Source organism: Typha angustifolia, chromosome 4 (genome assembly GCF_048772165.1).
Source record: "Typha angustifolia cultivar Huaian chromosome 4, ASM4877216v1, whole genome shotgun sequence".
Classification (NCBI taxonomy): Eukaryota; Viridiplantae; Streptophyta; class Magnoliopsida; order Poales; family Typhaceae; genus Typha; species Typha angustifolia.
The window spans coordinates 581,068-594,837 of NC_133242.1; the positions used below are offsets into that span (position 1 = coordinate 581,068).

A 13,770-nucleotide genomic window follows, 5' to 3' on the forward strand; every position below is an offset into this window, starting at 1 on the left:
ATTCTTACTTTTAAAATAGAAGAATGCCAAGAACCAATTCCTTAAGTACGAAGTATGTAAAGATATCATATGTACATAAATAGACAGGGGTTGGCTTTTACAACAGAGCAAGTCGTTTACTAGTTATATGTAGACAAGAACAAGTCTCGAATAAGATCCATCAATGTAGGATAAGAATTGACTTGGGATACACCATATTTCTTCAGTTGTTTGCTGGATTCTTTTGACCTAGTGATTAGATGACATTTCTATACCTTTGTGAACTTCACCTCAGAATCACTGATGATTCGAAGTCATTAACTGATGATTCGAAGTCATCATTTGTAGCTTATTAGTTGACTATTACTAATTTATGTTGATAGTAATAAATTCGATCGCCGTATGCATATTAAATATTATAATATGATTTATAATAAATATTTTATTAAACCACTATATATATATATTTTAATCTCATTATAGTTCTTAGCCAATCCAATTATAGTTTCTACTTTCTAGAAGGATTGGCTAGTTGTCCCATCTCTTTGTTTATTCTTAGGAGAACTTTGTTTATTTTAGGAATAAAATTAAATTTAGAATGAGTATATTTTTTTTATTATAGAAATAGCTATCTTTATATTTACTTATATTTTATGATAAGAGTGAAATATTTCATTTTTATATTTTAGAATATTGCTGAAATAAATGGAGATATTCTAAAAATTATATTTTAGAATAAAAAAATATTGCTTAAATAAATGGAGATATGTGATCAATAAATAAATAAATAAAAAGTTGTAATTAGTAGCAAAACTGATAGCCTCTTCGTGAACAAGCTCAAGAATCAAGTGGAACACAGCGGCAATTAGAAATAGCAGTGAGAAGTAGAAGACTGTTAGGCCACTGGAGTTCGATACTAATATCACAACCTGCAGCCCAATATGTCCGGTGGAGGAAAAAGAGAATGAATCAGGGATGATGCAAAGAAAAGTTATTTACAATCTTGGTGTTTCAAGGTGCTTGTATAAGAACACATCGCAGAGTACATAGGAACGACCGGATACAGAATAACCACAGAGATTGATGCAAGAATTACTGTTACAAGATACCAGGCATGCATTGTTCATGCAACTAACGCCTGGTGGTACGAGACTTGGGCCTGGATGACTTCTGCCAGACATTAGATAAGAAATAAAGGTTAGGAAAAGGAAAGCAAACACCAAAGAGAATAAGCTTTTTAACAAATTGGATAAAAAAACTCTACTTACAGAAGCACCACCGAAGCTGGATCCAGAACCAGTGGCAATACCTAAAAAGTAGGCAAACACTTCATTTCAAAACAGATGTAAACCTAAGAAAAAAGGTAGATTTATCCAGATACACATTTAGCCTACAGAAAGAACTAGAATTTAAATGTCAAAATAGTTTAACTTTTCCCAAACCAGGATGAATGAGCAATAACTTGAATTATACACAGAAAAATAATTCACAATCAGCTGGAACTGATTCTATAGATTTTTCCTCTAAAAGCTTGATAAGTGCACCAAGGTTAAGGCAACTCTTGAGTTAGCCCACCATTGGAAGCCATGAACATAACCTTATTAATTTAAAATGAACGGATAAAATTATCTAGACACTTAGTAGAAGTAGCTTATGGTACCTGCACCAAGAGACGGTGTGGAGAAGAGTGGAGAGCTACCCATGGCAGGTGTGGATGCAAAGGATGGGGTACTAGTTCCAAACCCAGATGGAGTCTGGCTTGATCCGAATAGAGATGTAGAGGCAGTTCCAAATGGTGTGGATTGGGGTGAAAATCCAGATGAACCAAATAGAGTAGATGATGGAGCAGATGGTGTTGGGGTTGAAAAGAGAAAACTAGAAGTAGCAGCAGGAGATGGAGTGCTAAAAAGTGATAATCCACTACCAGCAGTAGCTGCAGAGGGTCCAGAAGATGGCTGTGGTGGGGTTGGCACTGATGTTGCTGAGTTCGGAAATGCACCAGCAATTTGTGTTGTTGGTTGCGGAGTTGCAGGTAGATGCAGTGTAGGATGGACTCTTCTAGAAGCAGCTTCTTGTTTAGCTACTTCCCTTCTGTTGGCCTCAAGAAATGGATCATTTCCATCACCACGTCGACGCTGGTTATTAAGATATGCAGTCTTCATAGACTCAATATACTGGTGAAGGCTCTCGACCTGCAAAAATCAATCGAATAAAAAAGTGTTACCATAACAAGTTCTATCAAAAGCATACACAGAAGCATGTGTAGCAATCCAACTACAAGGCCCGAGCTGGTAAGCTAGTTTACAAACAAACAATTGACGTAGCATATATTAAGACCCCACATTCCTTGTTATGGTGACTTGCGATGCTAATGAAATCAGTAGACTATAGTAATCATCTAGGAATCCCCATCCAGCTAGCAGTTGATGCAATTCAAATTAGTATTACAAATAAGATGTAATAAGAACTATACAGGTAATCAGATACTCTGAAAACAACAAATTAGGGCCAACTATATTCAATATTCTAAAGAAGCATTAACAGAAGTCTAATTTTGCATGGCTAGAAATGAATACGGATTTACAGTTTCATATTTTGAGCATTGACGATGAGAGACAACATGAGGCACCTTACCTTGGAAGCAACATGAACAAAATAGTCATGCACGTTCGAGAGTACTTTTGGCAAAGCTTCTAAAGAATCCAAAGATCGTTTGTTGGTATCCATCTGAACCAGTTGCTCAAGTTCTTCAATCCACTTGCAACACTCTCCAAGATACTTCTCGAACCTAGCAGCTGTATGCTGCATAAAAGGAGAAGGCCTCTTTGGAAACCCATTATAGAAATCAAAAGTTGGTGCTACAGTCAGTTGGCTGGGATGGCTGGAAGCTACAGCCGTTCCAATAGGACTTGCAGAACTAGTGGTAGTTCCAATATTTGGGCGAACAAATCTTGGCCTAAGCATCATGTATGAACGAATGGCAAATTCCGTGCTCCACATCATATCATTCACAGTACTAGCTAGTCCTTGAATTGAAACTTTTTCTCTCTCCATAGCAGTTGTAGTTCCTCCAAGTTCCTGTGATGTGGCATAAGAATCCACGGTGTCATTCCAGGAAAGTTATAGACACTACGATAATGTGCATATAGGCAGTCAAATAATAATAAGTCAATTCATATAGCTGATCTAAATATCTGATGAGAGTAGAAGACCATAATCTACATGTGTTCCTCTGCGAACTAAAAAGATTTCATATCACTCCCATGATAAGTGATTCTGTCATGTGAATGAAAGAATAAAAGCATCTAATCTGTAAATTCACAACTAAAATCATACGACTGGAAATAAAATCTAAACAGCACAAATATATTGTGCATGAAACTCAACAGTGAGATAAGAAAAGGAGGAAGAAGAAAACCTGGATGATACGACTAGCGTCAAGCTCAAAACTGTCATTAGACACTGAAGAATCATAAAGGCGGCTACACAGATCCAACCTCTCACTCTCGTCCTTGTATTCACGTATCCGTTGTCTACAAAATTCCGGTTCTTTCAGTATTTCACCATGTCAAGAGTTTAAAAGAGGAAAAGGCAAGAGCTTTCTGCTATTTAAATGACCCACAACTGAAAGACCAAAAAACAGATAAATTGGAGAAGAAAACAAGGTTATATCACAAGTCGCACTTTCATCGCTGTATGTGGGAGTCATACAATAAGAAGTCATGGCAATTGCTTAATTCCACTAGCACCGGGACATGCAAACTGTCATAAATAATATTGTTCAAAATAAACAGTTTTTGCAGAACAAATGAAAATGACAATGTAAAAAATAAATAAAAATAAATAAAGACGAGATCTGGAAAATTGCAAAGAACCCAAGTACCAAAAGCCCACCGAAAAAAAAAACACAGCCTTTAAAGAATCATTAAAGTTACTTAACGGAAAAGGTAGGGCAAACAAGCCCCCTCAAAGAAAGAATCACAAAATGAGATGTTCCATACAAAATCCGGAGCTGGCGAACCTTGTGACTCAAAAGCTGTAAATTGCCAGTCTAACGTTTCCAAGGATCGATTTTTATGACTTACGAAGTAGTTATAAACACTAATTAAGCAATCGATGGATATTTATGAGCAAATTACGGGGATTTCCTACATCACCAAATTCCACGAACAGAAGGCAAACAAAGAAAGAGAGAAGAGTGCAAAGAACCAATACTCGATCTGAAGCAGAAATTTTTGGGAATCCGGATGCAGATCCTCCCATTTGGTATTGTACCCCGCCGGCGACCGATCCGCCGTATATAGCAGCAACTGCTGCTGCGCCGCCATCGCCGCTTGCTGCTGCTGGAATTGAAATTGCTGCTGCTGCGGCTGTGGCTGGAACTGCAACTGCTGCTGAGGCTGTGGCTGGAACTGGAACTGCGACTGCTGCTGCTGTTGAGTAGCTGAAGCAAACGGCGAGCCCTGCGGGAAGAGCTGCTGCTGCGGCGCAGGAGACGAGAAGGAGAAGGCCATTGAAGGCAATGGCGTCCAATTCCAGCCGCGAATCGGAGGAGAACGGGTCGGAACTCGGAAGAGTACGGTGGAATCGGGATTAGGGTTAGGGATTCAGTCGTTTAAACCCTCGGAGGAGTTCGAAATTTTTTGGGACCGGATTTATGGAATGGACGCATTTACCCTTAAAACGAGAAGGAACTCGGAAATGAGATCGGAGTAATGCATGGTGATTTTCCCAAAGGTTTTAGGCTCTTTTAGTCTTTTAGAAAAAGTATTTGGCGGCTGGGAGGTTTTAGAAAAAGGGTAGCGGATCGCCTGCAAGCTATAGGTTGTAGCAAATTTAGTGGAGCCTACAGGTGTCCATTGATGTAATTAATCATTCGAGTAGGTGCCAGAACCATCTTTATCATAATAGTTTCGTCGGCTAACCAAATTTTCTCTACTAATAGATTTCCTTTTCTTTGGATGTTTAGAAAATAAATATAACCCAGAGTAACCCGGAAATATTATTCGGTGGTTTGGTAATTTAGTTTAACTCATTGATTAGTTAGTTTAAAAAAATAACTTAACAATACTTTAAGCAGATTTTTTGATTTATCCGGAATAATTGTTCAGTAACGTATATAACTTGAAGTTTAAAATAGTCAGGTAAAAATTTAAGTAAGAACATAAGTGCCTATGTATATCTAAGAAAAGTTAGTCTCTTTGTTTAACCGATATCTATTCTATGTGCTCATAAATGATAAAAACAAAATAATAAAAATAAAACCCTAAATATTATTATTTTTTGCTTCAAAGTGCTAGCTGAGTAATATATATATTATTATTATTAATGAAATGGTACCAGATGAGTTAAAGACACGGGATTATAACTTTTATCTTATCCAAAATAAAAGACAGATACTCACAAAGTAAACAAATCTGCGACATTAGTTGATGGAAGAAATAACAATATCTACTAACATATGACGTTAGATTGAGTAGGAATCATACAACACTCGGGCGCTCAAATCTTAACGTCTGTCTATCTCAAAAATTTAGCTCAGAAGGACCCGACCAAAGAAATTGAAAAGTCGAAAAAACACCCTCAGAAGATAAAATATTCACGAATGTGCCCTCCTCCCACCTTATGCTAATCGGGCCCCTGGCCCGCTGTTCCCCTCGGCCGAGCTCGACACAGCAAGATCCTGCCAAATCGCCGCCGACGGAGCTGCAAAACACTCCCCGCCGCCGCTCCTCATCTTCCACGTGTCCCCTCCTTCCTCTTCCAGCAGCGCGGTGGGCCATAGCAGCTGAGTAGTCCCCAGACCAAAGCTAAGGCCTAAGTCGTCCATACCCGGCGAAGCCGGCCCAGCCCACGAGCCAAGACCGAGCCCGAGCCCGAGCTCGAACCCAGCTCGGCCCTCAAGAAACGGCTCGCCCAGCGCCAGGAGCGGCTCCGCCAGGAACGACCCGAACCCGCCGACCGGGATCTCGAGGGCCGACGACCCAACCGACCCGTGCACGGCCCCGCAGCTCGCCTTGGCCGCGGAGGCAGCCGTCCTGAGCCGCTTGCGGGACGAGCCGCCGATGGGGACGTTGCGGAGCGAGCCGCCGAGGGTCCAGTAACGGCGGCACGCCTTGCAGAAGTGGCGCGGCTGCGAGGTGTTGTAGTTGTTGTAGTAGCAGAACTTGGTGTCATGCGACTCGCACCGCGGGCACTGCTCCCGCTTCGAGTCCAACTCGGGTGCCGACTCGGCCGCCCTCCGCCTCCCTTCCCCGGATTCTTTTAGCATTGCCTCTATTCCTTCTTCTTCTTCTTCTTCTTCTTCTTCTTTTTCTCTGTCTTTAAGATGTTGGGTTTCTTGGGTTTCCGTTAGTTTGAGATGAGATGGTGTTGGATGGGTTTTAAAACGGTATAAATAGGGAGAGAGGAAGAGAGAGGTCATTGTCTTGGTTTGTACCGCGGGGGGAAAAAGGCTGAGTTGATGAAGAGGAGAGCTAACAGGAGTTAACAGGGAATTCTTTCAGTAGGGATAGACAGAGATGACTGCTCAAGTGTTTTTATTTGGCAACACCTACTGTGTTATGTCATATGTGATATATGTGTGTAGGACTGTAGGGGGGCTAAGATTCCTATTAGGTTCCAGCATACTCTATATAGACTCTAGACTGTAAAAACCTTCTAGCATTAGCCGATTCGAATTTTGAGAGCCCTCAAATTTAACCAGAAAAAAAGAAAAAGATATTATAACCGACTATTTTTTTTAAAAAAAATTGCAATAGAAATGTTTTGAGATATTACGAGTAAAAATTTATTCATCCAATATACTGTATCCAGATTTATTATAAGAGAACAAGTCGTAGCCTTCTCAAAACGCTAGTGATATGAGCAAGATTGTGCAATGTCGCGCAGGTCTATGATATAAGACACAACATGTCATGTCTCAGGAGAATGTTTCAAAGACAAAGATTGTTTCCATAGACATAAAACCTATTGCTAAGGGCAAAATCACCGATTCCACGTCATGAAAATGGAACAGTCCTTTTAACTATTTTATATATATGCTTGGTTAGACGAGGATACGATAATTTTCTCTGCAATAAGGCACGGCTATGTCTCCTCAGGTCACCCATGTTCATGGAGCATGGGGTCCAAATTCTCACCTTCACTCACTCATCTTTGCTCACCTTTTATTGAAAACAACTGTAGAGAGCCAAAGTAGGAAGAGGGAGTTTCTCCCTATTGTGATCATTAGCTTAGTTAGAAAAATCTTTCTTCATCAATAGTAGTGGGTGAGCAGCCACTGACAGTAGTGGATATATTATGTTTGTCTTTTTTACTCTTTATTTATTTTATTTTTGTAAATCGGTGATATTTGATTTTTCTGTCTTTAAAAATTTATGTGCCTACACTTTTATTAATATTTTCTTAATGTCCTTGGGTTTAATTAATTCATCATTATATTTGCGATTCAATTTGTAGAAATGTTGAAAAAGACTATGAGGAGTCACCATTTGATTATGATGTTTTGGTAATAGCTAACAAGTTTTTTTTTCTTCTTCCAGGATGGCATCCATGCTGAAAGATAGAAGAAAGAACTATTGTTATTGTGCCAACACATGCATTTTGAATAACTACTTAAATATAGTTGTGTGTGTGACATATTCTTTCGTCAAATATTTCATATATGTGCTTGGCTACATGAGAAGAGGATAATTTTCTTTCGCACCAAGGCACAGTCATTTCTCCCTCCTCTCCTCTCTCTGTTATTCTTCAACACAGTCACCGAGAATATCTCCTCCGATCTCTAGTGGAGCATGGGGTCCAAACTCTCACCTTCAATCACTCTCTTTTTACTCGCCTCTCATTGAAGACAATTAGGAAGAGAGTTTTTGTGGCGCCCCCCCCCCCCCCCCCCCCCTGCTCCCATGAGGTCGGTGGTAGTGGATATATCATGTTTGTCTATGTTTTTTATTCTCTTCATTTATTTCATTCTCCTATCTTTAAAAATTTACAGTCACACCATATACGAACACTCTTTATCAATAGTTTCTTAATGCCCCGGGATTACTCCGTTATTATATTTGTGATTCCACTTAAGACAACTGTGTGAAGTACCTTTTTTTTGTTTTGGGTCAAATAATCATTACCCTATCTCTCTCCTGTCATTTATGTATCAGACTCTTACCGTAATCATAATCATTTGGCTGCTAATAAATTTTACTATTTACTCCCAAGAAAATTGTCGGTGGGGCTTGCGAGCCATGGTCGGGTCCTAGTCTGATCCATGGACATGTCATCTTCCTAAAGAAAAATATATTCATTCCTGTGACACGGCAGCAGCTATAACTGTCAGCCTGCTCGGACGGTAGCCGGCACAACTGATGCCATTCTTGGTTACTTGCATTTGGAACCTTTTGGTGCCTCAGATCGAGGGAAGCTACTTGTACGTATGATACGGGAAGAGAGTGAGAGAGAGAGAGAGAGAGAGAGAGAGAGGATCGAACTGATCCCTTGAATTATTTTCTTAGAATATTTATTAAAAATATTCTTATATTTTGTCTTCATTAGCTTTCCCATCTTTCTTCCCACCGCACAAAATAAGGCTGACAAAATATATTGAGGTTTTTTTTTTTTTTAATGTCACTTAACTCACTTATATTTCAATGTATGTGTAAACTATTAGTTTCTGCGTCCAAAAATAAGGATACAAGTTATTAAACTTGTAAAAACAAGAATAAAGATTAGAGGATTAGTATTTAAAAAGAAAAAGAAAAGAAAAAAAGAGAGGAATATTTTAAGTAAAGAAATTGAGACGATACGAACAAAAGTTCAAAAAAGATACTCTGAATTTTATTCCAGCCAGAGGGTTGTACGAGACTTCGGGCTTATGGAATAACTACCAACCTATGCGTTGTGATTTTATAAAGATAAGGATCAAGTTATTCGACAATGACATACAACTGTTTCGTAGTATATACTCTGATCAAGATGGAACGAAGTTATACGCTCTTTGGCGGGGCTGAGCTCGTTCGCAGTGCTATCGACTGCAGCTACCACTGGCATAGAGCAGCACTTATTCGCCCCAGTTTGTCCTGTGGAATAACTATCGGGGGCCACCTTTGTCCCCCAACTCTAGAGTGTAGACAAACACAACCAAGTACTCTAACCCAACAAATTAAAGCACGCAGTCTAGTATTTCTCTCAACATATCTCTGGACTCAGGTACAACTTACTCTTTGGGTCCTTGTGGTGGTTCCTTTTGTTGTTGTACTCCTTTTGCTTGCAATAAAAAGTTAAAAAAAGAAAAAAGAAAGGTAAAGGACTTCCTCACCTAGTCATGTAAACTAAACTACCAGTTCTTCTTCTTCTTCTTCTTCTTCTTCTTCTTCTTCTTCGTAGCTTTCTAATATTCCTTAACGAGAAAAACCTCAAATCTATTGGGTTTTTTTGTTTACTCTTTTTTTCTCTAAACAAATGTCGAAGAATGTCTCGTTCATATAAAAGGAGCTGTGTTTCTCTCAGCAGGAGGAGGCAGTGACGGGATCCAAGTAATTATCAAACATCAATAATTGAGTTATATATATATACATCTATATATATTAAAAGATAATAGAGTTATAACGACGCGGTCAAGGAACTGCAGCGGATCGATCAATCGGAACGAGGTGCGGTACGGCACGGTGGATTGATTCGCTGCAGGGCGCTGTAGACTTAGTAATCCCCGTTCACGGGCTAGCTCCTCGGTCGAGCCGCCGAGACGGACAACGAATCACCAACCAGCAGAAACCGGGCCCGGTTCCCGAGGGCCTGGACCGGACCGGACCGCTGCAGGTGGCCGGCTGCCCCTGTCGGACCCACACTGCTACGGCTATCGGCTATCGGCTAATGCCCCTGTTGGCTGGAAACAGTAAAGGGAAAGGGAAAGGAGAAGGGGGCAGCGCATCCGGGGGCGCCAACACGTGTCGGTTTCGGAGGGTGGAGTGGGGCCCCTCGGACCGGACGACGAGGCGTCGAGGTTGTACGGGCGAGTATATTTGGTCTGCTTGGAAAACCATTTTGCTGGGCTGGGATGCAACTTCTGGTATATCATCACGATGCAAAAACTGAGAGAAGAGAGAGAGAGAGAGAGAGAGAGAGAGAGAGAGAGAGAGAGAGAGAGATGATGGTGGTGTTGATATTAGATGATGGTACGTAGAAACTGATAAAAGTAAACAGAGGAGAGAAGGGGAAGAGATTGGTTGGCGTTTGTGTATGTATGGTATATGGCGTGCTGTTATTATTCACGTGAAGGGGGAGTAAACAGTGTGCGTAGAGAAGTAGCTAACTATAGGACCATGAGATGTCCTTTTCCATTTTCCAGTTTGCCCCTCTAAAAACACCTCACAACTCACAGTAACTGAGAAGAATATTACTAACCTCGAATTTCATTTTTCTGCAAACATATTTCCTCATATTCATTTTAGGGGAGTTTATTAATCCAATGTTTTTGGAAAATCTAACAGAGTATCCTTCAGCTGAAAACATTGGGATAATATATATATATATATATATCTATAGAAGTAGTACTGAAAATGAAAAATGTACAGTGTAAATCTTAAAATTATAAAAAACTATAAGGTGTGAAATATAAATCTCCTCTTTGTTTCGGATAAGATCATAAGGGTTACCACCTGTACAAGTTTATTATCTGTAGTCCATCATATGTGGGATAAGAGCAGCCATCAAATAGATAAAAAAAAAAAAAAATCAACTCCGATTGGGCTCCGATTAACACTAAGGTGGGGTTATGTGTATCATTAATTTTTCTTTTAACAAACATAACATAAAAGATGCTCTATACGAGAAGAAGATAAGATGGACGATCCAACAGCCACCTTTGGGAGGTGATTTCTCGGCTTCTTTTATATATAAAGAAACATACAGTTTGTCTACCGATCTGATAATAAAAGTATAAATTAAGCACAGAAAAAAAAAAGAGGTTTAATAAAATCAGGTGAATCTTTTGTTTTCTCTTGTTTGCTTTGAATGGGACCCACAGAAGCCCACTAAAGACCGGGGTTAAAAGCCGGCCCAACAATAAACTTGGCATTATCTAACAAACACATCATTAGAAATTAGATAAATACTTTAATACCACCCCTCCTAAAATTTATAATCTTAGGCTATAATAATAATCAGTCTTCACACCGGATAAGGATTCTTCAGTACCGGTTTCAAACCATATTATATAAAAATAAGACATATTAGTCAAGTAGATTTAATTATGTGTGCCTAATTTTTGGATTACACATTCTTTTCTTCTGTTAAAATTTCTCTTTTATGAGAGTGATAAGTATAATTATACCTTAATTATAAGAGATATTATTTAATATTAAATTATTTAAATTTAATTATTTGGAGATAGACTTCAATTTATATAATTCTTTATCTCTATCGGTTATTAAATTTAATTTAAATTAATCTTAAATTAGCCAAAGATATATATAAATAATAAAAATAATCAAAGAGATAAAATTTAATTAAACTTCTATCAAGAGACCGTTAAAATTATTTACATCATTTACTTGATAAATTAGTAAGATAATATAATTAATTAAAAAATAATGTGCAAAGATAATATGATAATTACATATTAAACCCATAATATCTTTTAAATTTATTATATTCCTACTATATTATACCTGAAGAATCTTAACTCCGCCCATTGATAAACAATTGCCTCTTCAAAAAATAAGCTCTAGAAATTAATGAAAGCTAAACAAAGCATTAGAGCCTGCTCGCTAGTTTCTTTATATTCATAGCTTCTGGAAATTGAGCTTTTTTTACAGACAACTCTAGTAGATTGGCTTACAGAAAAAAAAAAAAAAGAAAAGAAAAACTAATATTGTGTCAAAAAGACCACAACTTTAATAATCAAACTATTAATATCATTCACATATTTACAAAGTCCAAACACTAAGCATGATCAGAACTTATTCAGTCGGTTTCATGATCTGGGGCTGCAGTATACCAAGCAGGAAGCCTCCCCTTGCTTCTTAGTAGCCTGGTGAAAGGAGAGTCTGGCATTCTAGCTTTCTCTTCTTCCTCAATCTCTTCCAGGGTCTTTGGCAACCCATCAGGTATAGGGCAATGCCTTTCCCTCTGTGATTGTGAATTAGCCAATGCTGGCTGTTGAGTTCCTTGATCTTTCTTCTTTTGGAGTGCAGTAATTCCATGAACACAATCAATTAGAGATTTCACTCCCCCAGCTTGCCTCACAAACTTTTCGACATCTTCTTTAGGCAATTCTTCCTGTTTCAAACATCATAAAGAACGTTAATTATAGTGATATCAGATCACAATGATAATGATACTAAAAAGTTCTGACAACAAGTGGATCATTTGCATACTTCGAGATCTTTAAGTTCAAAGTAGGCTCTCCAACAACTGTAGGATTTATCACCTTCAAGCGTAGTGCAATATTCTGCAAAGAAAGAAAACAATTAGGGCCGCCACTTAGCTTAGGTCATGGATTTGATTTCCCTTCTTGATGAGATTAATATTTGGTGAATTTATGTCCAAATAATGCTCATATAGCGCTCCTTATATATTGGAAATCGCGAGTACTTATGTCCGGCCTATAATAGTATAAGACTTATAATCTATATTTACAACAAAAAAGAAGAAGAAAGTTTATAATACGGTAAAGTTTATTACAATCGTGGAAATATATTTGTTGGGTAAACTAAAAAGGGTATATTTGTTGGGAAAAGAATATTCAAGATGGAAATTTCAATGATCCACTGAGGATTAGAGAACTAACTCTTGATGTCTATCTCCCAACCATTCAAGAGATTTCTCATTAATGGCTCACACAGCTTACAGTAGACTATCATTCTAAAGGTTCATATGACATGCGGAGATTAAAATTAGAAGGGACAAGCAAACAATTTTAATCGATCTAATCTAGCGATAGAGAAAACTACGGAAGGAAAGAGATTCAAGTAGGAGCCAATTAATTGATCCATGGAAAAGAAATTAACAAAAGTTATACACAAAAAACGGAACTTTTAAACGGTATAACACGCAAAGACCACTCGCTTCTCCGATCAAACCATCCAAAGAAAAAAATAGTAAAGAAAATTACAAACACAGGAACATACCGATGAGATCGTTCTCGGTCTTCTGCAAGAAAGGGGGGTCTTTGACTCCGCGATCGATCCGGCTCCTATTGAAGGGCTCGAGCTTGGGGATGGCGGCGTCGCTCCTCTGGTTCGCGTCGCAAACCACGCTCGATCTCCTCCTACTCCTCAATAGATCAGCGGCGCTACTCTCGAATTGAAGAGCGCGAGAAGAAAAGGAGATCGGGTTCGTGGATCGGAGAGCGATGGATCCGAGCATTTCGTTTCGATTTAGGGCAACTCAGGGTGGAAGTAAAGACGAACTCGTTTCTTTAATCTTTATACGCAAGGAAAGCGGGAAGAGAGAACTATATCGGATAAGGATCACAAATATACTAATATAATACAGACCTGATAAAGAACCATGAAAGGGGACCTATGTAAAGAGTTTGATGACGTGTTGGAGGGTATGGAAGTGGGTGCGAGGAGCCGCGAAATCGAAGCCGTAGATTGGGAGGAGGGATGAGGCGACGTGTAGAACTGCGGGCGATTCCACCGGATTAAGACCGATCGGGTCACCTTCAGGTGAGATTTAACTGCCCACCGTATAGATACGATCTTTATTTTTTATCCAAGCTCCAACTGATTTCAAAGACAGAGAGCGGTGAGCCTACTGATTTCTATTTGAGAGTTTTAATCGTAAATATAA

The 13,770-nt window shown here is 38.9% G+C and overlaps 3 protein-coding genes across 3 annotated transcripts; all 3 read right to left on the reverse strand.

Annotated features, from left to right (window-relative positions):
- Positions 1 to 751: 751 nt before the first annotated feature.
- On the reverse strand, positions 752 to 4,599 carry LOC140759795 (nuclear pore complex protein NUP58). Its single transcript, XM_073096465.1, has 6 exons — positions 4,195 to 4,599; positions 3,398 to 3,512; positions 2,614 to 3,057; positions 1,640 to 2,171; positions 1,248 to 1,288; positions 752 to 1,149 (listed from the first exon to the last, which is right to left on the reverse strand). The coding sequence occupies exons 1-6, from the start codon at positions 4,491 to 4,493 to the stop codon at positions 1,111 to 1,113; spliced, it is 1,470 nt and encodes a 489-aa protein (XP_072952566.1). The 5' UTR covers positions 4,494 to 4,599; the 3' UTR covers positions 752 to 1,110.
- Positions 4,600 to 5,422: 823 nt separating this feature from the next.
- On the reverse strand, positions 5,423 to 6,316 carry LOC140759564 (uncharacterized). The gene has a single exon (XM_073096160.1). It carries the CDS (start codon positions 6,248 to 6,250, stop codon positions 5,603 to 5,605), a length of 648 nt encoding a protein of 215 aa, XP_072952261.1. The 5' UTR covers positions 6,251 to 6,316; the 3' UTR covers positions 5,423 to 5,602.
- Positions 6,317 to 11,716: 5,400 nt separating this feature from the next.
- On the reverse strand, positions 11,717 to 13,397 carry LOC140759181 (CCG-binding protein 1-like). Its single transcript, XM_073095673.1, has 3 exons — positions 13,104 to 13,397; positions 12,351 to 12,424; positions 11,717 to 12,252 (listed from the first exon to the last, which is right to left on the reverse strand). Exons 1-3 carry the CDS (start codon positions 13,339 to 13,341, stop codon positions 11,938 to 11,940), a joined length of 627 nt encoding a protein of 208 aa, XP_072951774.1. The 5' UTR covers positions 13,342 to 13,397; the 3' UTR covers positions 11,717 to 11,937.
- Positions 13,398 to 13,770: the final 373 nt, after the last annotated feature.

Excerpts from the sequence above, each read along its gene's own strand:
- LOC140759795 (XM_073096465.1), bottom strand. The coding sequence starts at position 4,493 with ATGGCCTTCTCCTTCTCGTCTCCTGCGCCGCAGCAGCAGCTCTTCCCG. Across the intron at positions 3,513-4,194 it reads AAATTTCTGCTTCAGATCGA|ACAACGGATACGTGAATACA; the intron begins GTATTGGTTCTT and ends GGAATTTTGTAG. Across the intron at positions 3,058-3,397 it reads ACGCTAGTCGTATCATCCAG|GAACTTGGAGGAACTACAAC; the intron begins GTTTTCTTCTTC and ends GCCACATCACAG.
- LOC140759564 (XM_073096160.1), bottom strand. The coding sequence starts at position 6,250 with ATGCTAAAAGAATCCGGGGAAGGGAGGCGGAGGGCGGCCGAGTCGGCA.
- LOC140759181 (XM_073095673.1), bottom strand. The coding sequence starts at position 13,341 with ATGCTCGGATCCATCGCTCTCCGATCCACGAACCCGATCTCCTTTTCT. Across the intron at positions 12,425-13,103 it reads GACCGAGAACGATCTCATCG|AATATTGCACTACGCTTGAA; the intron begins GTATGTTCCTGT and ends CTTTCTTTGCAG. Across the intron at positions 12,253-12,350 it reads TTGAACTTAAAGATCTCGAA|GAAGAATTGCCTAAAGAAGA; the intron begins GTATGCAAATGA and ends TGTTTGAAACAG.